This window comes from Thermothielavioides terrestris, chromosome 1 (genome assembly GCF_000226115.1).
Source record: "Thermothielavioides terrestris NRRL 8126 chromosome 1, complete sequence".
NCBI classification, from domain to species: Eukaryota; Fungi; Ascomycota; class Sordariomycetes; order Sordariales; family Chaetomiaceae; genus Thermothielavioides; species Thermothielavioides terrestris.
Window position 1 is genome coordinate 7,893,009 of NC_016457.1, and position 23,766 is coordinate 7,916,774.

Genomic DNA, 23,766 nt, shown 5'->3' on the forward strand with positions numbered 1-23,766 from the left:
GTTGGCATATGGGGGGCCCCTCTCGTTTTGGATGAGGGGTGGTTCGAGGAGTTGTGCTCAGAGTAGTCCAGTTTGTTTTGGACAGACATAGCGAGACAGGTGATCCGGGGCCCACGGGCAGTGCTGTGGGCTTGAGCTACTGCATGACATGGCGGGCCTTATACCCGTGTCTCTGAATAACCCTTTGCGATGTGCTCTGCCACCGTTCAGCTATTGAAATCACTTTATTCATCCCGGAGAGACGCAATGCTGCGTTCTAAAGTTCATCAACAGATCATTGCAGGTACTATGCATATGAGTAGGATATGTGGATAACAACAAAAACAGGAACAGCTCCCAGTTGCGTTAACTTCCCAACGCCGGCTACCGCTTCAACCATTCAACCCAAGCCACTGCAACTCAGCAAGAAAATCTATCCATCTACCGCTCCACTTCCACTTCTTCCCAACCCAACCCACACGCCACCCGCTACCTCTCCACCCATCTCAATACCACCTCACTCACCACTCCGGCGCCGCTCCGCACCCACCACCCACCGCCATCAACTCGACCCCCTTCCTGACCGCCCCCAGCGCGCCGCCGCCGGGCCCGACGGGCTTGACGCCGGGCTTCTTGGCGCGGCGGCCGACGAAGCCGATCTTCTTGTCGACCTCGGCGAACTGGCCGGGTCCGGCCTCGCCCTTCTTGACCATCCACCGGCGCGTGCCGAGGGCCGCGTCCAGCTCGTCGACGGGCGGCAGCCGCAGGTAGACCATGCCGTCGGGGCGCTCCTCGACGTCGAAGGTCGCGATGGAGAGGGTCGCGTCCGACTTGCAGGCGCCCGAGGTCAGGTCGAAGTTGCGCTTGTGGTGGGGGCAGGAGATCCAGGGGCTGTTGGGGGAGGCTTGAGGCGGGGTTTGGGGAGGGGTGGTGGTGTCGGAGGAGGTGGTGGAGGCGGAGGCGGGGCAGGACGGGGGGTCCTCGCCGACGAGGCCGTCGGCTAGGATGAAGGCGCGCTTGTGCGGGCACATCTGCTGCGTGGCGTAGTAGCGGCCCTTGAAGCGCCAGACGGCGAGCTGGGTGTCGCCGCGCTTGATGGTCGCGCTGATGCCGTTGGGCAGGGCGTCGGCGCCGGCGAAGTAGGACGCCTCCAGCACCGGCTGCCACGTGGTCTGCGACCAGCGCGAGCGGAGGCCGGCGAAGTCCTCGTTGGGCGCGTCCTTGGGCCACATGACCGGCCGCGTCTGGGTGCGGTCCTGCTCGAGCTCCATGTTCTCGACCGTCTCGGCCGTGTTGGCGAACTGCTTGAACTTGGCCGCGATGGACGGGTTGTTGATGGCCTCGGCCCACTCGTCGAAGAAGCTGTCGACGAGCTCCTGCATCTGCGCCTCGAGCGACGCGTTGATGTCGAGCTTGTCTTCGAGGATCACCTCGCGGAGGTACTTGATACCGCCGGGCAGGGACTCTAGCCAGCGCGCGGTGCGCTGGAGCTTGTCGGCTGTGCGGATGTAGAACATCAGGTACCGGTCGAGAATCGGGATCACCTCGGTCGGCGGCACATCCTTGGCAAGGAGCTCCGCGTGCTTCGGCTTGGCGCCGCCGTTGCCGGCGACGAAGATGTTGAAACCCTTGTCGGTGGCGATAAGGCCGAAGCTGGGGGAGCGTTAGTAAACAACATGTAACCATCATAGGGCGGGGGAGAAGCCTGCTTACTCCTTGTTCTGCGCTTCCGCGCACTCTCGCACACAGCCGCTCACAGCACCCTTGATCTTGTGCGGCGCCCGGATGCTCTTGTAGCGTTCCTCCAGGCGCACCGCCATGCCCACGCTGTCGCCGATGCCGAATCGGCACCATGTCGTGCCGACGCAACTCTTTACCGTCCGCAGGGCCTTGGCATACGCGTGGCCGCTCTCCATGCCCGCGTCGACCAGCCGCTTCCAGATGTCGAGCAGGTCCTGCTTCTTGGCACCGAACATGTCGATGCGCTGGCCGCCCGTGATCTTGGTGTACAGGTTGTATTCCTTAGCCACCTGGCCTATGACGATGAGTTTGTCGGGCGTGATCTCGCCGCCGGGTACCCGCGGCACGACACTGAAGGTGCCGTTGCGCTGGATGTTTCCGAGGAAGCGGTCGTTGGTGTCTTGCAGGCCGTGGTGCGGCTTGTCCATGACGTGCTTGTTCCACAAGCTTGAGAAGATGCTGCCGAGACACGGCTTGCAGACCTCGCAGCCGGAGCTGTTGGGGTCGACGCCGGCTTCCTTCATCACCTCGGGCAGCGTCTTCAGCCGCTTGACCATGATGATGTGGTACAGGTCGGCGCGGCTGTAGTTGAAGTGCGGGCAGAGGTTGTTCTTGACCTCGTTGCCCATGTCCTTCATGGTCTTGTTAAAGATGGACGTGACCAGCGGAACGCAGCCACCGCAGCCCGTGCCGGCTTTGGTGCACGACTTCACATCGCCGATCGACTTGCACGTGCCGTCCTTGACGACCTTGACTATGTCGCCCTTGGTAACGTTGTGGCAGCTGCAGATCTGGGTGTCGTCGTCCAAGTCGTCGGCGTCATCGCCATCCTTCTTGGCGCCGAGGATGAGTTCAGCCGGCGGGATGTCGAGCTCCTTCTGGTTCTTGACCATGGGCACCAGCTTGACGTAGTCCTTGGTGTCTCCAATCATCATGCCACCGAGTAGGTACTTGCCGTCCTGGGTAAAGAGGTACTTCTTGTACACGTTCTGGAAGGGGTCTCTGTAAGTCAACGACTTCACCAACTTTGGTGACAGGCCCTTGACGCCGTTGGTGGCTCCGTTGGCACCATTTGCTCCCTGGGTCCCGTCGGTGCCGTTGGCGCCGTTGACCCCGTTCACCTTCTTCGCTCTCGCTGGCAGGAACTTGGGCCCCTCGATGTCGGCAAAGTAATCGCCGAAGCTGGCCACTTCGACGCCGAGGAGTTTGAGCTTAGTGCTGAGGTCGGGGCGCTTGTATAGCCGGGGCTGGTGGTGCTTTGCCTGGGTCAGGTTGAAGGACAGGAGATCAGCCATCTCGACCCCAGGGGCAATCAGGCCAAAGGTCTGGCCCTCCCAGTTGGCGCACTCGCCGATGGCGTAAATGTCAGGATCGCTGGTTCTGAGACAGTCGTCGACAATGATGCCGCCGCCCCGTTCGGCGCACTTGAGACCGGCCTCTCTGGCCAGCTCATCCCTTGGCCGGACGCCGATGGCGAAGCACAGCGTCGAGCAGGCATAGAATTCGCCGTCAGCGAAGGTTATTCCTGTTAGGTTGTGCTGCTCGTCGACCTCTATCCTGCTCACGCTCTTGTTGAGCATGACATCCACGCCGAGCTGGCGGACCTGGTCGGCCACCATGGCGCCGGCGTCGGCATCCACCTGGCGGCTGAGGAGCCATCCGCCACGTTCAATCACCTTAACCTTGTCGTAGCACTGCAGATCCAACAAGGCCTTGGCGGCTTCGAGCCCCAGCAGGCCGCCGCCAACGACGGCGGCAGAGGCGCCTTTTTGGGAGGCCGAGAAGGCAATGAGCTTCTCGAGGTCGTCGACCGTCCGGTAAACGAAGACACCGGTAGCATCGTGGTTGGGGATGAACCTGGGTAGGATGGCATCGGAGCCCGTGGCCAGAACCAGAATGTCGTATGGTATCTCCTGGCCGTCTGAGCAGCTGATAGTCTTCCTCGTCGAGTCGATCTTGGTGACCTTGGTGTTGATACGGTAGCTCAGGGCCCCGTCGACAATGCTATCGTACTGAACAAGGGGTCAGCGTGCTTGCTTGAACAAGTTCGGACGAGGTGAGTGACGGCAGCCTACCCATGTAAGCGGGTTCAGATACAGATTCTCAACCTTGCGGTGCTCGAAGAAGGTGGTGAGGCCGACCCGGTTGTAGGCCACATGTTTTTCCTCGCCGATGACCGTGATGTTGTACTCGCGTGCCCGCGCGTCAAGCTTTAGGAGTTTTTCTCTGTACACGGATACGGTATGCGACGTCAGCTTTCGGGGGACTATGATGCCGCCGTTATCTCATCGCCTGTGCGGTGCACTAACATGAAGCTGATGCCGACCATGCCCAGGCCGACAACCACAACTCTTTTGCGCGCGCCCACTGCCATCGTGGGCGTGGTCGAGGTAAAGAGAGAGAGCAGCGAGCAGAACAGCAGGAGACAGGGGGTATATCGAGGCGAGGTGAGAACTGGAGAAAGAAGAGAAGGCGGATGAGGCGAGAGCTGCTTGACTCGCTCAGCCAGGCCCAGCCAGATGAACGAGGATGAGACGGAAGACGATGAAGCTGAGAAACGGAGAGCGGAAAGAAAGAACCAACGTCGAGATGAACAGGGCGATAGACGAAGGATGGTATGTCGTCTATCTTTGAGAGAAAGCTTCCGACGAGGAGAGACACAACGCTGTGACAGGCACGCACGCCATATCTAATCTCGACCCTGCCCTGTTCCACCGTCGTCTGAACACACAGTATGGTGTCATGCTGCCAGTCATCATCTCAGACGAAAGATGGGGACCAGAGACGCCGCACGCCAGGCCGGCGGACCGAGGAAGTGTGCATCTCCGGGTTCTGGCCATCGAGAATAGATCCCGGGAACGAGTCCCCTGCGTCCCTGCGCTCGTCTATCTGTGTAAGTGTGGATGCATCTCGGAGCCAGGACCCGAGAGAAGACCCAAGACGCCCGCCCAGCGGAGAAGCCTCAGCCGGGCGCGGGATGGATGCATCCCAGCCTCGCATCTCCACGGGCGCGGCGCTGCGTTGTCAAACAGAAGAGGCTGTGGACTGCTCGACGCTGTAGCCAACCCGATAGGGCACTGAGTACAGACAGTTACCGAAAATTGAGAACTGAATCTGACTGGTGCAAGCGATGATGGCTTGGGAAAGTTTCGCGAACCCCTGCACCTGCGCTGGAAGGGGTCGTGGTTATAGAGGTCCCGCCAAGACTAATTTCGGAGGTTGCCGCTTACAAGTATTTACAATCGCCACGGGGTGAGCGGGGCCGCGACTTAGAGCAACATCGACAATGTACAATCGCGAAGACTCGTAGTAACAACTTTACCAAACCTCAACCAAATCGAAAAAAAAGAAAACGAAGTTAACCCGTACCCTAACCTTGACCCTTACCCTAACCTTAACCCGAATCCTAACTAGCGGGGGGCTGGCGCTGCCCCCCGTACCCCCGGCGAACTAACCCGTAGCTAACCTATGGCGATAGTGCAAACCCCTTGGCGGTCTTGGCGGGGTACTGACGCTGTAAAAACATTGCCGACAATTGGCCGAAATTAGTCTTGGCGGGACCTCTATAACCTCAGCCTGGAAGGCGCGGTGATGATCGAGATAGCGACCTTCCCCTGATAAGGGCGCTGACCAATCAGGTGTTGCAGAATCAAACGCCGCTTCCTCCTTGGGACGCCCGCGGAGATGGCATAGGGCTGCCGTTATCAGCGCCTGCGTGGGACGAAGCTCGTGTTTCGAAACTTCACACATTTGCCTTTCGGCAATTCCCAACGTTCTCCCGCGCTCTGGCCACTGCTTCCAGTGGCCTACACTAGACCAGGCACAACGGACGCACATCGCATGGCCCGTTCCTGATAGTTACATCATACTCCCGTCCTGTCCTGTCGTTACGTACCCCCATCTCTGCGCTTGCTGGTTTTGGTTGGTAATTCAGCTTCCACCCCTGGGCACGCTGTCTGCTGACACCGATGGACCTTGCCCAGAAATCCATCCACTAGTGGAGTCCGTTTTTGCAGATACGTGGACAGACATATGCTGAAAGGAATTGACTGTCCCCGTGTCTGAATTTTCTGATCTCGCCACGATCACACAAACGGGCCTGACACCTCGGTGACGGTGGGCAGGTGTCTGGACCCACACGGGAGGCAGGCCCCGGCCAGGGCGGACTCGGTTTGGCCCGGCCGGATCTCGGAATCTAAAACAGGGCATCGCGTTCTCAGTCAGTCTATTAGGCGTCCATCCCGCGTGAGGCTGTTTACGAGCTGCTTGCAACAATCTTCAGAGTTGTATTCCGCGGCCGGAGATGCTTGGGCTGGCATATGGTGAAAATGGCTCACACGATCAGGCCATCTCTCCATTTGCGCTGTGGCCCTTCCCGTGTCTCTCTCCTCGGGACATGCGAATCACGGGAGATGTTCATTTCTGGGCCTGCTCATGCCACGCTCTCGTGTAAACACAGTTGAATTTTTTTTCCCTTGTCTCCTGCGTCTCCTGCTCCGTACTTCCGGCTTCTCAACGCACTGTGATCGGGACAGTGACGCCTGGATCAGGAGATGCCTACCAACGTTGACGAAAGGCAGCAGCAGGAATTCGGGAGCAATACATCTCCTGAGGAACCCGGTAGATATTGCAACCTATAGTCTGAACGGGTGTATGTACGGGTATTCAACTAATCCACCAACTTATTTTCTGCCGCCCGCCATTCACTAGGTCCTCACAACCTACAACTCACACCTCCCTTCGTTCCCCCCCCTTTCCCGCTGACATCACCACCAATCCATCTCCCTCTCAATACCTCAAGACAACCCCCCTCGTCTTTCTCACACACACACTACCCAACCAATCCCTCCCCCACCCTCTGCTCTTCTCCCTCTCCCGCCCCTGCCCGGGCCCGCCACTCCACAGCGCCATGCCCGCGAAATCCACAAACGGGTTCAGCCCCTGCTCGACCGCCGCGATCTGCGCCCGGATCTCCGCCCGCCGCCGCCGCTTCTGCACCACCCGCCGCCGCCGCCGGCGCTGCGCCACCGCCTCGCCGTCTTCCTCTGCCCAGGCGTCCGGGGACGCCGAATGGTCGCGACGGTTTGCCGTCGTCCACAGGCCCGTTGTTGAAGAGGGGCCTGCGGGGACGGAACGGCTGCTGGGAGGAGGAGGAGGGGTCCATAGGCGCGGTGCGTCCTTCGGGCCTTCGTCATCGTGGACGGGCGATTGTGAAGCGCTTGGTTGAGGACGGCGCCCGGAGGAGCGGTGGGAGGGGCTAGAGGCGGTGCTCGGGGCCTTTGCGCTGGGTTCGGGACTCGACTCGGACACGGACTCGGGAGCAGGGACAGGGACCGGCTTCGCCGCGGCGGAGAAAACAAGGGACTGCCGAATCTGCTGGCTCAGGTGCCGCTGCAGGTCCTGCACCGTCGCCGCCGCGGCCGGCATGACCTCGGCCTCGAGTTGATGAAACTCCTGGGCGCTGTGCTCGCCGCCTATGGGGGTGGGCGCGGCCATGCTCGTCCGGCGACGGTACTCCGCCTTTGCGGCGCGCTCCACGAACAGTCTCTCCTGCTCGAGCGCCTCGATCTGCGCTTGGATGGGGTCGCGGCGGGAGATCTCCGCCGGAACCGGCGGGGGCATGTCGCTCGACACGTACGATTGGCTGCCGCCCTGCTGTTGCTTCTCAAGTGCGTGGGTCTCCTCCTTGCGCCGGCCCCGGCTGCTGCTCCGGCTGCGGGAGTCAGACCGCTCAAGAGTGCGCTGCCGGGAGCGCTGGCGGCGGAGTTTCTTGGCTGCGTAGGCCGAGATGGCCGGGTGCACGGCCTCTTCGGGACAGGTGATGGCTAGCGAGCCGAAGAAAACCGGGTGCACGGCGGCCACGTTGTAAGTGTACCCCGTCGCGGCCGGGTGGAACCACTCGGACCGAGTGATGAGAGACGAGGCGGCGAAAACGGGGTGCCGCACAGCAGGATCCACCGCTGGCCGCGGCCGCGATGACCGAGCAGAAAGAGTAATGGCCTCCTGAAGCGCCGCCTTCCATTCGGCAGGACTAGCAGTAATTCGGGCGTGATCTTTGGTGCGCGGGTAACTGGCGGTGATTGCCTCGTTCAACGCTGACTTCCAGTCCTCAAGGCTTGCATGAGGCCGCTGGTGACGGCGCACAGAAATCCCACGGCCGCCTTCTTTTCTGGTCTTTGACGTTCCTAGTAACCAGTTTTGCTCACTCAGCTTGCTATGCCCAAGCGTCCAGAGTTGCGTCGACGTCAAGATGTCCAAGGGCTTCTGCTCAGCGGCGCGAGGTTTCCGGCTGATGTCTTTGGCAGCCGGTTCCTCGGACGTGCCACGGTAGTCCGATCGGCGGGATCCGGGCACAAACAAGCCTCGTCGGGGAGAAGACTGATCTGCTCGGAGAGGTGGATTCCACAGGCCGGATAATCCTTGCTGGTGAGTGGTCTCGGCTCCCTGGACCTCAACGGTGCGGGCTGGCATCTGAGACATCCCGGGTCTTGGGGGCGCGTCGGCAACGGCAGGCTTGGCAGTGCGGATACCCTGAGCGTTCAAAGCTGCCTTCGGGTTTGCCGGTAAGCCAGTTCTGGCAGCCGGCTTGGATGACGGCGTCTTGGACTCCGGAGTATCCTCAAGCATCAACAAAGTCGAGCTCTCGATGGTTGCCGAGTCGCGCTGCTGTTCACGGAGCAGCTCTTGAGGTTCAGCCAGGCCGATGATGATCGACTGCTGCCGAGGGGACTGTGCCTGGTTATCCGAGGCGAGCTCGTCGATGTAATCATCTACGACCGACTCGGAAGGCGGCGGCAGCAGGCTGTCCCTGGAAGGCACTGTATCTGTCTTCAGGAGGCTGGCAATCTCCCAGAGCGTTGTCTCGTCAAAGCCGTCATCGCTGTCGTCCCCGTCGGAGTCCGTTTCTGCATCGTCGTTTTCGTCGTCATAGTCATCAAAGAACGAAGACGAGTACTCAGTGGGCTCCGTCTGCCTGGAGGACGCACCGAGAGAGGGGCCGCCGGAGGCCATGGTACCCGGCATGGCCATGTACATGCTCGGGCGCGGTTGGATAGACGCCGTGTCTGACTTCTCGCCCCAGGGGAATTGAAAGATGCCCAGGGTTCCCCGCTTATCCGGGAGGGGCTCTGGGCTCTCCAGAATATCCGGGAGCAGCGTCACCCGCTTGTTTCGCCGCGGAGGTCGTTGCGTGACCGGCCGTGGTGGTCGTGGCGACGGGGTCGTCGACTTGGAGGTTGCCCTCGTCACTGGTTGAGCAGGCGGCGCTGACGAAGCCCAGACTGGGCGCCAAAGGCCCTCTGCAGGGCGGTGGGCAGTGTTGTGTGGCTTACGCCAAAGGTGCGAGCTCTCAATTTGAAGAGGCGCCCACTCCTTCCTTGGGCTGGGCCGGACCGAGAGCCCAGGAAGAGGAGGCTCGGGCTCCAAGACAGGCTTCGAGGGGGGTGACCACAGCAGCTGCGATCGAGCAGCCGGCTCCTTGGGCTTCGGGGCCCATAGAAGGACGGTCTTGGATTGAGCGATTGGCGACTGCTTGGCGACTGGCTCAATGCGTTGAACACTCTGAAGGGGCGGCATTTCAGGGTCAGATTGATCGGAGTCGTCCGAGTCGGGAGGGGTTGGGCTGGCGAGCTTTGCCCTCGTCAACTGCATGAAGTTGACGGTGCTCCCACGCAAGCGCTGGGCGTCCATGTAATCCATTTGAGCTTCCGTCAGTCGCTTTTGCCACGTGCTCAGCTGCGGGCTCGCCGAGTTCCGTACTGATGCGCCAGGAACCTTCGGCTGGGCGTTGTCCCGCATCCGAGAAATGCGCGAGGCTCTGCGTTCAGCTCCGATGCTCTGCCGGTGAGACGATTCGCTGACGGACAGGTTGACGGTACTGGCCGTGGACTCGCGCCGCGATGCGGTCTGCATGCTTGACATGGAGTCACGGCCGATGTCATGTTTGATCTCCTGCCAATGCTCCGCTTGCTGGCCCATCTCACGTTCAAGATCCTCGAGCAGTGCTTGGCGCCGTGACGCGCTCTGAGGGGAAGCCTGCTCGAACTGCTCGAGTTTCCTCAACTGCGCCCGGATCTGTTGTAGTGCCTGCGCTGGCGACTCAAGCGGAGATGGCTCTACCTGGATAGCGACGGTCGTCTTGGTGGCGGGACCGTTCAACGCCAGCGGTGCCGGAGGAGCCATCTTCCTGGAGCGTGCCTTCTCCTTTCTGTCCGAGAAGGTCGGGCACTCATCGCCCACGCGCCGATGCCAAGTCGCGCGTTCCGGCGTGGCGGCTGGCTCGGTTTCCGGATGCAACGACCCCTGGGCCTCAGTACGCTCGACGGTAGGGGCTTCAAGCATGATTGGCAGGATGTCACTGCTGCGACTGTCGGCCAGGGAAAAAAGCTCCGAGCCCCTGGCGTCCTGTCGCGTGCGCAATTGGATGGCCGCCGGAAGGCCCTTCTGTACAACCGGAATACCAACCGCAAGCTCCGGAGAAGCGATTGCACTCCAGTTGCTCGTATCCTCCTCAGATCTGTCGTAGGTCGTCTCGGTCCAGGCGGACGCACGCACCGCGACCTCTGGAATGATAGGGGACGAACCACGTTTCCCACCTGATTGCGTCGCAGATGGTCTGTTCTTTGGCCTGCCATCATCTTCCTCACCGCCACGGCCACGAAGCCACGGGCTTAAGGCTCCGTTTGCGGTGCTTACCGAGGCTTTCTCAAGTGGGCGCGGGATCTCGTTCACTTCAAACGAGCTTTCGGTTCGCATCGACGCTTTTGTTGTCCGGTCTGAACCTTGCTTGTCGGGCACTTCGCTCGGAGAGGAATCCGCATCCAGGTACGACAAGGGGATTCGGGGGACCTCGGGAACGGATGATCTTCGCTTCGGCGCGCTTGCACTTGGCGGACTTGGAAAGAAGAACTTGAGCTTCTCATCAAACGTCATGCTCTTGGTATCGTTGGGCTGTGGCCGGGATGAAACGGTCGCACTCCGAGGCAGCGACGGGAGGGGTGGAAGCTGAGTCGGGCTCCCCGGAGATTGCGCGATGAGAGACTTCCTGCCCACCAAGGAGCCGCCAGACTTGCTGCGCCTGTGACCAGGGGATGGGCTAGCCTGGGCTGGCGACTCAGCGGGCTTCCGCGGGACAGGGCGCGGGCGGTTGATGACAGAAGTCGTCCTGTCGAGGGTCTCGGCAACGGGACGAGGCTTCGGGACGTTGTTACCAGCACCCTTGATGATGGCCTCAACGGTGAGCGGGTCGTTATACTCGATGTTGTTCAAAAACAGGATGGTTCGGTGTTGCGAGCCAGATTCATCGGCGATCTTGAGGCCCCTCGCCCTTGGGTTGGTGGGAAGGCCAATGGTTGGACGCCTCTGAAGAGGCGTCTTTGTCGGTTCCGGAGGCGGCGCCTTCGGAGACGGGGGTAGCATCCGCGACGGCCGAATGTCAGTTCTGAGAAGAGGCTGCAGCACGGTCAACGGTCGGGTTTGCGGCGAATCGGATGGTGCCTTCACAGGTTCCGGTGCCTGCACGGGGGGCGACGCTGGCCGCAGCTGCATCGAATCTTCCTGGAGCGACGGCCGAGGCGATCTCCGCCGGGTGTCGTCTCCGCCTGGAGACAGCTGCAGCGATGTAGTCGATGCAACAGTCACGCTTTCAGGCTGGAGAGCACCCGGAAAGACGCTCTCCCGCCCGGAAGCTACCTCTTTTCGCTTGAGGCTGACAGCGCGCTTCATGACATCCTCGGGGGCCATGCCCCTTGACTGCGCAACGGAGCGGCTGACAGTCACAGCTTCGTCTTCCTGGAGCCTCGCCCTCCTCTCCCTATCTGCCACCGCAGCCTGTTCCAGATCCATGACTGCTATCCTGCTTAGGGGGGTTTGGCCATCATGTTCTTGGAGAATGGGATGGCTGATAGGCAACCTTTGCTTCCCGGAGTTCAGCAGGCTCTTCTTTCGCAAGAGCCCAGAAATGGCAGCGGTAGCAGTCGGGAGCGGTGGGATTGGCTCGCCTCGAAGTCCAGAGTCCAACCCCATGGGCAGTCCGACATCTGTCTCGTCTTTCACTCTAGGCGGGGCTCTAGGGTTGACAAAGGTGGTTGAAGATCGAATGGCAGCTTCCTTTAGGTCTTCGTAACGACTGGGAGGATAGTCGGTGTCAGATGTCGAGATGTCGCGACTAATGTTAATGCGTCTAGGTGACGGTGCCTCTGGCGGCCGGGACCCCGCGGCTCGAGAGATGAGCAAGCTGTCAGCTCGGCTCGCCACGGAGACTGCAGGTCCCTGTTAGCTTGGGAGCAGACTGGAGGCTATAATCGACGTACCAATCACAACTAGCAAGCCACCGGCTGGAAGCGCTGTCCGGGTCGCCAGCGGTAGGGTGCTGATGCCCAGAAGAAGTGGTACGCTGGTCTACAGATTCGTTAATCGGGCGATCACACACGCAGCACTGCAGAGCTTACTCCTGTCCAGAATACCAGACCCGACAAGACGGACACGAGGGCCCTCGCTTGGTCTGGACCAGTCCTCTTGCTCTCGCGGTTTGCCCTGGCGATCCATCCGGCCGAGCAGGCGCGGATAATGAGGAGCAAAGCGATGGCTCCGTCAATGGCAGTAACAAGGATTCCAACAGGAAGCTCGGAGGTCGTGGCCACACAGAAAGTATCCGTCTGAGGACGGGCGAAGCCGATGAAGACAGCGCCAGCGAGAAACCTTGCCAGGACCAGACCCTGGGCGACGAGCTGCAAGACGGGAAGCTTCGCCCCATTGCTAGTGTTCAAGGCCCAGAGGAGGAACTGTTCGATCGAAAACCTCGCAAACTGGTCGAATGTGGTAGAAAAGACAATGCCAACCTGGCATGGGGTCGACGAAGTGGTAATGTCGAGAAGAATCGTTATAAAGTCGGTCAGAGCCCACAGGGCTGCGCTGATAAGAAAGAGAACGAGGACCAGCCTCTGGCTGTCCCTGAGTAACGCGGTGAGTCCATAGCCCCCGAGAAAGAGAACGAGAGACGCGGATGCCGCGTTCAACACAATTCCGCTGCGTCGACATGTTAGCCAAGACGAATGTTCTGGCCGCCATCGCTGGATCCACGGGGACGGTGCGAGTACTGACAAAAAAAAGGCCGCGATGAGGGCCTGCGTGGCGCCCTCGACCGCCATAATCGGCGCCGCCGGCTAGAAACGAAGCGGAAACAAGAAGAGAAGAGATACCAGCCCAATCAATGGGGCAATTAGATACAAAGGAAAAGAAGACCGAGATATCAATACAAGGAGCGTGTCATAGTGGCAGGCTTCCGCACGTCTCGTCGCGGTGTCGTGAACCTCGAGCCTGAGGACGACCTGTCACCAAGGAGAGAAAGATGGAGGAGGAGTGAGCCTCGAGAGCAGGACGGCCACCAGACACAGACGGTGCCAGTTCCGGTGCTACTGTGGCCGTCCTGGTGGAGAAGGGGTGCTGCTACTCGACAAGGAGCTCACATCGGCGTCAAGAGGCAGCTTGTCAAGACGGAGGCGAGAGGCGATACGGTGAGACGGGGTAACCCCGGACGCGGACAGGCATTTTGCGTGGGTTCTCTGCTTCGCGAGGCATCGGTTGACACAAGGTTAAGCGGGCGATCTCTCAAACAAGTACCCTGCTACTGGCGTTCATGCGAACGGTGGGCAAGGAAGGCCATTGGACGGCCATGCAAGGCTGCACCAGGCGGCTGTTCCACGCTAAGCTGGCTGCATCGTTCCCCGTGGCGCGTGGTGTTTCACCTGAAACCCCGGCTGTAACATTTGGCACAGACTCAAGCCCCGGGCTGAGCGCTGCGAGTAGCAGCCCGTCTCAACAGCTCGTCAAGGACGCCGCGACTTTTTACACAAAAAGGGTTCTCTCCCACGCGGGTTTGAGTGACACTATCCCTACTAGTTAGCGGGTACCTGGCAAGATCATCGTGTGCGCGCGAATGCAACGGTGGCCGCGCTTCGCTGACGGGCACAACGTGGAAGGCTGAATCGGTCAAGTGCAGAGCCAGCGACCGTCCGGAAAATGGCAACGATGATATGCGGTCCGCCGATTCAGATCACGATGCCGATCGGGCCTGCAGAGCGAATTCTGGTGATCACGTCCATGGTCGCAGGGCCGGGCCTAGACTCGACGGCCTCGGGTAGGCGTCACCGTGGTTACCGAGAGCACACCTTGCCTAGGATGGTCACAAGCACAAAGTTGTGCGATGTCCGAATTGAAATGCGAGTTGAGCCAGTGTTTCGTTGCGCCGCTATCCCGACAGGCGAACGTGATGAGAAGGGTGTCCCAGGCCTCGAGCTCCGAGTCTGTTCGAGTCACTCCCTCGAGCAAAAATGATTGGTTGATGGTCCGTGCGTGAACTTCGGACTCGGCTGTTGCCTGCCCCGACTGCTCTTTCCCTGTGACGAACTCGACCGCAAAAGTCAGGCCGTCCCCCAGGAATTACGTCTGCATGCTGCGACAAGAGTGGTGCCCAGGACTGCGCTGGCACGCCGGGGCAGAAATCACACAGTATCGCGGCGAGCACTTTAGCCGTTGTTGGCTGGCAAAGCATTCTACTTTTCCAAAACCACAAGCGTCTCGATCGCCACCAGCCGCGAGCGGATGCCGGGAGACCGCCCGTTTGTCGCGGGTGGGGCAAGTCCAGTCCAGCAGGACGGACTCAAACTTCGGGATTGTACGGATTAACGAAAGAACTCTCTCAGGACTGGAACGTTAGCCGCAAAAGAACCCGCCCGTCTTGCTGTTGTGCGAAAGGTGGGCCAGAGCCTGGCTGAAACGGGAAGGCACATGATACATCGTCCGGCCCGAGTGGACCAGCAGCGGCCGGTCGCGGCAAGGGCGCACACCCTGATCTCGGGCAGCCTCGGCACGCCGAAGCGGGGCTTATCCCGCTGAAGGCCGGTCGGGGCCAGCAAGATCGGACACTAGCCAATTCGGTCATCCTCCCTCGTAGTGTAGCCGGGGCGCCGCTTGACCCCTAAACATGACTCACAAGCCCTGCTCTCCCTGCTTCAGAGCTGAACACCAGCTTGACAATCAACCAGGTTTCTGGAAGTAGACAAGAGGCGAAGACATCTTGGATACTCTCCCCCGCCGTTTACTTCTTTCCTATCTCGTCCAGTCTCTCGGCCAATCCCGAGCTGCCTCTCGTCAAGATGCCTCTCCGAGAACTCCAATACCCGACTCAGCCCTACAGCAAGGTCAACCGGAAAAAGGATCGGGGTGAGCTTCCGCATTGACAGGCAAAGCCAATACCGAGGACGCTTGTCTAACGTGCGCAGCCGACTATACTCTGGAAACTATCCACCGGATCGTAAACTCATGCCCGATACTGCATGTCTCGTTCCAACCGCCCGACAGCCCCTTCCCCGCCATTTTGCCCATGATCGGCCAGATGGGCTCCTTCGCGCGCCCTAGCGCTGACCTGGGCGATGTTCTGGACCTGTATCTTCATGGGTTCGTGATGTCTCTGCTTTCCTTCATGCTGACCTCCGACGTTCAGGAGTGACGAGCTCTCAGCCGACTCAGCCTCACTCAACCCCCATCTACGCTCACAAACCCCCAAACTACCTACCTTCACCTCAATAGCCTCCACTAATATCAGCCCAACCCACCAACAACAGCTACGTCTCCTCCCGCCTCATGAACCTCAACCGCACGAGCACCTCGCCAGAGGGCCTGCCGGTGACCATCGCAGCCTCGCACGTCGACGGGCTGGTGCTCTCGCTCACGCCCAACAGCCACAGCTACAACTACCGCAGCGCGGTGCTGTTCGGGCACGCGCAGCTGGTGACCGACGCGGCCGAGAAGCTGTACGCGATGGAGCTGATCACCAACGGCGTCGTGCCGGGCCGGTGGGCGGGCTCGCGCGTGCCGCCCAACGCGGCCGAGATGCAGAGCACCAGCGTGCTGCGCGTGCGCATCGCCGCCGGCAGCGCCAAGGTCCGCAGCGGCGGACCGAACGACGACCGCGGCGATCTGGAGGACGAGGCGCTCCTGGGCAGGGTGTGGACCGGCGTCGTGCCGGTGTATACCGTCATGGGAGAGCCGGTGGCGGGGGAGTATAACAGGGTTGGCGAGGTGCCCGGGTATCTGGAGGACTGGAGGCGGGAGACGAACAAGGAGGCGGAGGAGTTTGCGAGGGAGGCGGTGGCAAGAGAGGGTACCTCCAAGAAGGCGGCGGAATGAGGCAGGGATGGGGGTATTGGATTTCACGAGTCTTCTGTTCGACCCAGATGCGAGTTCGGGGGTGTCATAGAGGTGAAACGTCGCATCAGCCTGACCTCGGGCCCTCAATTCGGCCCGTATCCCTGCTTGCAAACAGGGACAACTCCTCTACACACCACGTGTTGACACACAACGAGTCCAATACGCCCCAGGGGCCCGTCAGCCGACCTTCAATCCCCAACACAGTCCTTCCAGAAGGCCCCCAAAATAAACCAAAACCCCGCTTAGATCTACCTCACCAAGCTTCCCAAACCGCATCCGGCAGCACCGTCCTCATAACCGTCCAATGTCCCAATGCGCTCGCCTCGTGCCACTTAACCAGCCGTTCCGTCTCATTGCGCCTCAAGATGCCGTCCCCTTCCTCCCCTTGGACAAAATCCCCCTCGTTCACCTCGTGCCGCGGTAGCAAGTAAGCGCGCCGCGAGGGACTGTTCAGCATATCCCTCTCCGTCGGCTCGCGGAATGAGATCTGTCCTGAACCACCACCTTGCTGCTGATGCTTGGTGCAGAAGATGACCATGTTGGTGAAGTCGCGGCCGGTCTTGGCGAAGTCGGCCTCGTCGCGCGGGTGCTCGCGGAAGATGCGGCAGGTCGGGAAGACCGACTTGATCGTGTTGACGACGATGCGTGGCGGGGGGTGGGCGAAGTCGCCGGCGTAGTTCTGGTAGGCGGGATGTTAGTTGGGTAGGGAAAAAAAAAAGATCCGGACAAAGATGGGAGAACGTACTATGGCAACCACGCCGTTTGGCTTGAGGAGGGTGTTCAGGTTTTGCAAGAACTCGAGCGTGAAGAGAGCAATGGGCTCGGCGCCTCCTGTAAAGACGTCGTGGATGATGTAGTCGAAGCGGGCCTCGGTCTCGTCCGCTGCGAGGCGCGCCGTATAGCTGACTGCGTCCTCAATGACGGCGGTGTGATTGCTGGGTAGCTGGAAGTACTTGGAGGCGAACTTGTGGACCACCGGGTCCAGCTCTACCACGGTCGTGTCGATGCCATGAGCTACCAGGGCCGCTGGAGTGGTGCCGATACCGAGCCCGCTGGTTGTTGTCAGCACGTTGTCAAGCAGGGGGTGAGAAGGGGCTTACATAACAAGCGCCTGCGCCTTGTTGTCTGGGATCGGCTTCGGGGTCTTCACCAGCCTGACAGCCTCAAGCATGGCAAACACGCCGTATACGGGCTCGGCCACCTGGTTTCCCTTAAACTGGCCCTGCCCGAGGAACTTGACCCACTCGCCGCCCAGCAGGCTGTGGTCGCACCTCATGAGGCGGAAACCCTCCTTGGGGCTGTCGATAACGGAGATATAGCCGGTGACGGACTCGGCCCTATCCAGCACCACGTACCCCGCCGGCGCGAGCCCCCTATTCAGGGCTGCGAGCGCCGTAGACGTCGGGACATGCGTATTCAAAAACGCGGTATGCAGCAGCGCAGGCACCGTCCAAAGCAGCAACTTGGACGGCGCAAAGAGCGCATACGAACCTGCGAGCACCAGCTCCATTCCCAGCCTGGAATTCACAAACGTCCTCCCCGCATACCGCCGCGCCAACCCCCCCAGCACGACCTCAGCCGCTTTAAAGAAGCCATACGACCCCAGCCCGGGCGCCGCATCGGCCAACCACCCAGGCAGCGCCGACAAGTCCGCCGCGTCCAGATACGTCGCCACGCAGGCGGCCGACAGCCCGACCAGCGGGAACAGCGTGAGCGCCTCGGTGACCAGCGGGCCCCAGTGCGCCGTCAGCAGCCGCGCGGCGGGCGCCCCGCCCAGGACGAACTGTACCAGGGGCACGTACGCGGCGACCAGCGGCAGCAGCAGCTCGGTGCGGAACGGCAAGGCCCGGCTGAGCAACAGGTTGGACGACCAGCCGGCGAAGCAGGCGGCCGCGAGCAGGCGGGCGTGCCACCGCGCGGCCGGGATCGCGCCGTACGCGGGCGAGAGGGCGAGCTGAGAGACGGCGGAGGAGAGCGCGGCCAGGGCGAGCAGCGCGCCGGACTTGAGGTAGACGGCCGCCTGCTCGCGCGCCCATTTGCCCCAGGTCTCGGTCTGGGCTTTGGCGGCGAGGGCCTTGAGCTCGCGCTCGAAGGAGGCGGGGGTGAAGGAGCTCGAGGGGTCGATGTCAGGGACCGAGGAGGAGGGGGAAGGGGAATGGTGAGAGGAGGCCTTGGGAGTCTTGTTGGCCCTTTTGGTGCTGCCGGGCGAAGGTTTAGGAGCCATCGCGGCTGGCGGGCAGACTGTGCAGTCTGAATGGGCTCATTTGCAGGTTCGGTGTTGAGTTGAGCCTGGGGAGCTCAACAGGACCGTGAGTGTGCTGCAAGGTGGTCTCATCTGCTGCGATTGGTCCACTTGCGGTTTGAGATGCGACGCAAGGAGGAGCTTGGGCGCTGCGGCCAGGGGCAGCTACCCCTGTCACGGTACGTACCCCACCGCTGGCGGATCTGAACCTGAACGGGGTGGACGTTAAAGAGGTCCCGCCAAGACTAATTTCGGCTAATTATCGGCAATGTTTTTACAACGTTATTACGTAGCCCCGATCGCCAAGGCGTTTGCACTATCGCCAAGGCGTTTGCCAAGGGTTAGTTCGCCGGGGTACGGGGGGCGGCGCTAGCCCCCCGCTAGTTAGGGTTTGGGTTAAGGTTAGGATACGGGTTATAGTTAGGGTGTGGGTTATCCTTGTTTTCTTTTTTTTCGATTTGGTTGAGGTTTCGTAGAGTTGTTGTTACGAGTCTTTGCGATTTTGTCTTGTCGATGATGTTGCTCTGTTGAAGTCGTGGCGGCCCCGTTCACCCTTGGCGATTTGTAATTACTTGTACGCGGCAGTCTCCGAAATTAGTCTTGGCGGGACCTCTTTAACGACGACCCTGAACGGCCGTACCCGGTTGCCCCGTGGGGCAGCCAATGACGTTCCGCACAGCGACCCGAATTTTTTTAGTGTCCTGTGGGAGGGCCTCCCTGGCCGGGAGCAGACCAACACAGCTTTCCGGCTCCGCGTCCGCCCGTCTGTTCTCCTTACCTGAGCGACGCCAGTGCGTTTCCCTGGATTGTTTACTTTGCCAGTTGGAATCGCCACTTACCGAGTATGGCATCAACTGCGATGTCCCTCCTCACTGAGCTGGTCGACTATGTCGATTTAAACCAGCGGAGCTTCTTCAGTAAGCTGCATCGAACCTGGAAGCTTCGAACGGGCCAGATTGCCAGGTCTTGGAACTTGCTGACGGCTGCCCACAGTCTCGGCCGCCGCTATTGCCTTCAACCCGACTTTCTGGAAGTACGTGCGATGGATCTTGTGAATGCCCCGTGACTTGCGTGCTAACAACTGACGTCTACAGCATCGTGGCTCGCAGAGGTTCGTCTATGCGCCAATGCCTGAATCCCCGTCCGTAGATCCTCGCATTAACACTCGCCGATAGAACACCGCACGAGGTTCCTTACTCGGCTCTTTGGCGGCAACGCTCAGACAGCATGCTACGCCCTCGCAGCCACCATCTTCTCGCTCGGCATTATCCGTGACTTTCTCTACGAGCGCGCCTTGCGTGACCAGCCTACCCACCCGGCACTCGAACAACCGCTCGTGAAGTACGCTGCGTATGCGCTGCTGGCTGTCGGCAACCTCTTCGTTATCTCCTCCACATGGCGGCTGGGGATTACAGGCACCTTCCTAGGGGACTACTTTGGGATCTTGATGGACGGCATCGTGACGGGCTTTCCCTTCAACATCACCAACGCCCCAATGTACTACGGCTCGACCATGAGCTTCCTGGGCAGTGCTCTGCTGTACGGGAAGCCAGCGGGGATCCTCCTCACGCTGCACGTTTTGGTGGTCTACCTGATTGCCATCCAGTTTGAGAATCCGTTCACCGCGGCTATCTATGCCCAGCGGGACCGGGAGCGGGCCAGGGCTGCTGGGCAGACAGTGGAGAGCAAGAAGGAGCTTTAGATTTGGAGCTTTCATGGGAGCAGCTCCAGCGCGTTACATGGGAGAAGCGCTGGGGCGCCGTGGACCAGGAGGGCAGGCCTTAGTGCTTGCCTTCGGCGACGCAAGTGAGATGCCTACTCGAGGCGGGCTCTGAGACCTACAGATGGGGTCCGCCGGGTAGATTCTCACGAGACTGCGTCAGATGGCGGCTAGCGGCTAGTCGACAGGAATTCTCCCCTCAACAACAGTGGTTGTGGTGAAAGAGGCCCCTGCAGCAGAGGAGCCGCCCCAGCGAGGCCGGGGTTCGACGGAGCTGCGTCCGGCGTTGTTGGCCATCAACTGGCCCAACCAGCCAAGCAAAGCTCAGGAAAATAGAGACGGGAACAGCAGGAAAATAGAGACAGACACAGATAGAACGGGTGCAATGTGTACACTACACTACTGCAGATAAACAAATATGCCAGCCAGCGTTTGGGGACTCATCCCCAATCACCGAGGATAACCGGAATGAAGGGGCTGTTCTGGACGCTTCTCACGGGCAATGTCGGGCCCACCACGTGTCGGGCCGCCACGGAAGATTTCCTCCCCGACTTCCTACCCGACTCATGCAATGCGAGAATCGTACGTCACTCATTCACCAATTTACCTCCAACGAACCTCCACCACACCGCGATGACGGCATCACCCGCGCTGGCCCTCAATTTGACTGGGCTGCATAACCAAGTACATGCATGTACATACCTACCTAGATAAGGTACGGTGATCATCGCTGCAACCCGAAAACAAGCTCCTCTTCCGCTCGGAGCGAGAAATCACTCTTGGAGTGTATGTACATCTCGGCAGCGGCTGGGCCGCGAATCAAAAATAGGCGTGCTTCCGACTTACGGCTTTCATCTTACCGGTTTCGGAAACCACAACCATACGGCCTACCCACCCCGAGTTGCACGTTCGTGTCCTCCGACTCCTGGACTGCTCCAACACTGCGGCTCACGCATTGCGTGGAACTGTTGCTCTTGGCGTGGCGTCCACCACCTCGCCTCGAATTTCTGGGCGAGCATACCGGGCGCCAAGCTGTTTCGCCCCTCGCCACGCAGGACAACCCCTCTTCTCCTGCTTGTGACGGTTGCTGTCTTGCTTCCCCTCGGCGGCAGTAGAGGAGAGCCCTCCCAATTTCCCCTGGCAACGGGAGCGGTAGTGCCTTGAATGCCTGCATACACACATGGACCCTCAGGCTCTCCCCCTCCTCCTCCTCGAACATGAACCGTCCCTTGAGAACCAACGAGCCGCAAGCTGGAGACGGCTGCCATCAGAGCCGGCCCCGATTCTCGAACGACCCGACCACAAACCAGGACAACCAGGACCTCAATGGCATCTCCAACATCTCCAACGCCGGGGCGGCGCGGAGTGAGGAGGACCCATCAAAGCCCGACTATGGACAGCCAAAGCCAGATCCTTCCGCCGCCGCTCCCTCTGGAGGCCCAGAAAAAGCCGGCACCGGCACGGCAGGAGGTGTTGAGGTGAATGCGTCCGCCGCCGGTGTGGTCCCCGAGGTCCAGCACGCTGGGCATGAGGACACCGCCCCCGCTGCTGGTGTGGGGGGGTCACCTCCCCGGTCCTGGCTCGGCAAGGTCAAACACGCCATCATCACCTTTGGCAGGTTTGTTGGGCCGGGATTCATGGTCGCCGTTGCGTACAGTAGGCCAAGCCTCGCTCCCGGCGACGCGTCCAGACACTGACACCTGCTGCTAGTCGACCCGGGCAACTACGCGACAGACGTTGCCGCCGGCGCTTCGTACCGGTTTCGCCTGCTTTTCATCGTCCTGCTCAGCAACATCTTCGCCATTTTTCTCCAGAGCCTGGCCATCAAACTGGGCACTGTCAGCGGGCTTAACCTGGCCGAGGCCTGCCGGGCATTTCTGCCCCGCTGGCTCAACTATGCGCTGTATGCCGTGGCCGAGGCGGCCATTATTGCGACAGATATTGCCGAGGTTGGGCGCCCTGAACTGTCCTTTGCGCGGAAGAAAACGGCAGGCTGATTGACGATGGGACAGGTGATCGGGACCGCGATAGCGCTGAATCTGCTGATCCCCCAGATACCCCTGGTGGCCGGCTGTGCGCTCTCCATTCTCGAGGTGATGGTCATCCTGGTCTTTTACCGCCCCAACGGCCCAATGCGCGGTCTGCGGGCTTTCGAGTACTTCGTGATGGTCCTCGTCCTTGCTGTTGTCGTGTGCTTCTGCATCCAGTTGTCCCTCATCAAGAACACCTCTCCGGGCGAAGTGTTCCGCGGCTATCTCCCATCGAGCGCGCTTATCGAGCAAACTGCGCTCTACCAAGCATGCGGCATCCTCGGCGCGACCGTCATGCCGCACAGCCTGTACCTCGGCTCCGGCATCGTGCAATCTCGTCTCTACGAATACGATTCCAAAGCCGGCCTCCTCCCTCCAATCCCCGTCGAGTCGCCCGCCCCTTCTGTGTTCAATGACAGCAGTGACAGCTACAGGAAAGAGTACATCCCCTCGCTCGCGGCGATCCAGCATTCGCTCAAATACTCGGTCGCCGAAGTGGCCTTCTCCCTGTTCACCTTCGCGCTCTTCGTCAACAGCGCCATCCTGATCGTCGCCGGCGCCAGCCTCTACTCCACGCCCGGCGAGGACCTCGAGGCGGACCTCTTCGGCATCCACGACCTGCTGTCCGCGTCGCTCGCGCCCGCCGCCGGCACCGTGTTCGCCCTCGCCCTGCTGTTCTCGGGCATCAGCGCCGGCATCGTCTGCACCATCGCCGGCCAGATGGTCAGCGAGGGCGCGCTGCACTGGACGCTGCGCCCGTGGCTGCGCCGGCTCGTCACGCGCTCCATCAGCATCGCGCCCAGCATCGTCATCGCGGCCGCCGTCGGCCGCAAGGGCCTCGACGCCGCGCTGAACGGCAGCCAGGTGGCGCTGAGCATCTCCCTGCCGTTCGTTTCGGCGCCGCTGATCTACTTTACCTCCGTGGACAGGTACATGATGGTGCGGCCCGGCATGGCCAGGTTTGGCGGGCATCTGGGGAGCGTGTCGGGGGAGTCCGGCAGGGGGGTGCGGCCTGCTCAGCATGATCATGATGCGGGCGCGCAGGTGGCAGCGGGCGCAGGTCTGTGGGCGAGAATCAAGTTCTTCTGGTTGGGGTTGTGTGGTCGCCGGCGTTCTGCTGCTGCCGATCGAGACCGAGGCGGGGTCGTCCGCATGGCGAACAACTGGCTTGTGACGGCGTTCGGGGTGCTTGTGTGGCTCATCATTGCAGTCATGAACGTTGCCAACCTGGTGCTGCTAGGCAAAGGGACATAGACGTAACTTAACAGTCGAGAAAAGTATACATATTTGACTATATGATTCATGAGTAGGGAAGCAATCGTTGCGTCTTTGTCCAGTGCTTGACAAGCTAGTGTCTTTTCCGCCCCGGGCCTACTCTGTAAGTGATTCTCTGCCAGCCCGTAGATGCCTTGTTGTATGTTCGTCGGAGCGCAGCTAAGCTGCCGAAACTTCAGTTACCTATGACTGCTTCTGGCAAGACACTGCCTGGAAAAGTTTCAATAGCGGCACTGGTGGAATAGGACATAACGTTACACTCGACCAGAATCGACCTTGGGCAATCCTCAGCCTCGGTCTTTCCCTGGTCGACTCACAACGCAATCTTGGGTGGATGAGCCAATCCGTTTGCTTCCCACTTGGCTGCTGCAGCGGTTCAACCTTATTAGCCCAACGCAGCTCTACACCAGATCTGAGCACCCAGTACACTAACTTTGCCAGCCCGAGATAAAGACATGAATGAGTCGAACTTGCCGCAGGGCTTTCTTTGTGTGCGTGACAACCACGAAGCTGCGGAGCGGTGACTCTGCCTTGTAAAAGTGGCATGTTCACTTCTGCGCGCCATTGCCTGA

The 23,766-nt window shown here is 60.5% G+C and overlaps 6 protein-coding genes across 6 annotated transcripts; 3 read left to right on the forward strand and 3 right to left on the reverse strand.

The window, feature by feature from the left end:
• Window positions 1–202: 202 nt before the first annotated feature.
• On the reverse strand, window positions 203–4,277 carry THITE_2110175 (uncharacterized protein). The gene is made up of 4 exons (XM_003650528.1): window positions 4,029–4,277; window positions 3,795–3,945; window positions 1,693–3,731; window positions 203–1,632 (listed from the first exon to the last, which is right to left on the reverse strand). The coding sequence occupies exons 1-4, from the start codon at window positions 4,091–4,093 to the stop codon at window positions 501–503; spliced, it is 3,387 nt and encodes a 1,128-aa protein (XP_003650576.1). The 5' UTR covers window positions 4,094–4,277; the 3' UTR covers window positions 203–500.
• Window positions 4,278–5,804: 1,527 nt separating this feature from the next.
• Window positions 5,805–12,866, reverse strand: THITE_115851 (uncharacterized protein; the record flags this gene model as incomplete). Its single annotated transcript, XM_003650529.1, has 6 exons — window positions 5,805–5,914; window positions 6,281–6,327; window positions 6,575–11,978; window positions 12,030–12,117; window positions 12,168–12,744; window positions 12,820–12,866. The coding sequence occupies 6 exons, from the start codon at window positions 12,864–12,866 to the stop codon at window positions 5,805–5,807; spliced, it is 6,273 nt and encodes a 2,090-aa protein (XP_003650577.1).
• A 1,739-nt stretch (window positions 12,867–14,605) lies between these two features.
• THITE_2110180 (uncharacterized protein) lies at window positions 14,606–16,043 on the forward strand. The gene is made up of 3 exons (XM_003650530.1): window positions 14,606–14,940; window positions 15,000–15,174; window positions 15,342–16,043. Exons 1-3 carry the CDS (start codon window positions 14,874–14,876, stop codon window positions 15,904–15,906), a joined length of 807 nt encoding a protein of 268 aa, XP_003650578.1. The 5' UTR covers window positions 14,606–14,873; the 3' UTR covers window positions 15,907–16,043.
• On the reverse strand, window positions 16,044–18,280 carry THITE_2110182 (uncharacterized protein). Its single transcript, XM_003650531.1, has 3 exons — window positions 17,028–18,280; window positions 16,673–16,979; window positions 16,044–16,606 (listed from the first exon to the last, which is right to left on the reverse strand). The coding sequence occupies exons 1-3, from the start codon at window positions 18,149–18,151 to the stop codon at window positions 16,181–16,183; spliced, it is 1,857 nt and encodes a 618-aa protein (XP_003650579.1). The 5' UTR covers window positions 18,152–18,280; the 3' UTR covers window positions 16,044–16,180.
• A 615-nt stretch (window positions 18,281–18,895) lies between these two features.
• On the forward strand, window positions 18,896–20,409 carry THITE_2110184 (uncharacterized protein). The gene is made up of 4 exons (XM_003650532.1): window positions 18,896–19,086; window positions 19,163–19,202; window positions 19,264–19,280; window positions 19,345–20,409. The coding sequence occupies exons 1-4, from the start codon at window positions 19,029–19,031 to the stop codon at window positions 19,869–19,871; spliced, it is 642 nt and encodes a 213-aa protein (XP_003650580.1). The 5' UTR covers window positions 18,896–19,028; the 3' UTR covers window positions 19,872–20,409.
• Window positions 20,410–20,862: 453 nt separating this feature from the next.
• THITE_2110185 (uncharacterized protein) lies at window positions 20,863–23,275 on the forward strand. The gene is made up of 3 exons (XM_003650533.1): window positions 20,863–21,545; window positions 21,600–21,838; window positions 21,902–23,275. Exons 1-3 carry the CDS (start codon window positions 21,107–21,109, stop codon window positions 23,171–23,173), a joined length of 1,950 nt encoding a protein of 649 aa, XP_003650581.1. The 5' UTR covers window positions 20,863–21,106; the 3' UTR covers window positions 23,174–23,275.
• Window positions 23,276–23,766: the final 491 nt, after the last annotated feature.

Bases quoted from the DNA above. Each gene is read 5' to 3' on its own strand.
- THITE_2110180 (XM_003650530.1), top strand. From the start codon at position 14,874: ATGCCTCTCCGAGAACTCCAATACCCGACTCAGCCCTACAGCAAGGTC. The intron at 14,941-14,999 runs GTGAGCTTCCGC...TAACGTGCGCAG, and splicing joins CAACCGGAAAAAGGATCGGG to CCGACTATACTCTGGAAACT. The intron at 15,175-15,341 runs GTTCGTGATGTC...CACCAACAACAG, and splicing joins CTGGACCTGTATCTTCATGG to CTACGTCTCCTCCCGCCTCA.
- THITE_2110184 (XM_003650532.1), top strand. From the start codon at position 19,029: ATGTCCCTCCTCACTGAGCTGGTCGACTATGTCGATTTAAACCAGCGG. The intron at 19,087-19,162 runs GTAAGCTGCATC...GGCTGCCCACAG, and splicing joins AAACCAGCGGAGCTTCTTCA to TCTCGGCCGCCGCTATTGCC.
- THITE_2110175 (XM_003650528.1), bottom strand. From the start codon at position 4,093: ATGGCAGTGGGCGCGCGCAAAAGAGTTGTGGTTGTCGGCCTGGGCATG. The intron at 3,732-3,794 runs GTAGGCTGCCGT...CCCCTTGTTCAG, and splicing joins ATCTGAACCCGCTTACATGG to TACGATAGCATTGTCGACGG. The intron at 1,633-1,692 runs GTAAGCAGGCTT...ACGCTCCCCCAG, and splicing joins GCGGAAGCGCAGAACAAGGA to CTTCGGCCTTATCGCCACCG.
- THITE_2110182 (XM_003650531.1), bottom strand. From the start codon at position 18,151: ATGGCTCCTAAACCTTCGCCCGGCAGCACCAAAAGGGCCAACAAGACT. The intron at 16,980-17,027 runs GTAAGCCCCTTC...GACAACAACCAG, and splicing joins AAGGCGCAGGCGCTTGTTAT to CGGGCTCGGTATCGGCACCA. The intron at 16,607-16,672 runs GTACGTTCTCCC...CCCGCCTACCAG, and splicing joins CAAACGGCGTGGTTGCCATA to AACTACGCCGGCGACTTCGC.
- THITE_2110185 (XM_003650533.1), top strand. From the start codon at position 21,107: ATGAACCGTCCCTTGAGAACCAACGAGCCGCAAGCTGGAGACGGCTGC. The intron at 21,546-21,599 runs GTAGGCCAAGCC...ACCTGCTGCTAG, and splicing joins CATGGTCGCCGTTGCGTACA to TCGACCCGGGCAACTACGCG. The intron at 21,839-21,901 runs GTTGGGCGCCCT...ACGATGGGACAG, and splicing joins TTGCGACAGATATTGCCGAG to GTGATCGGGACCGCGATAGC.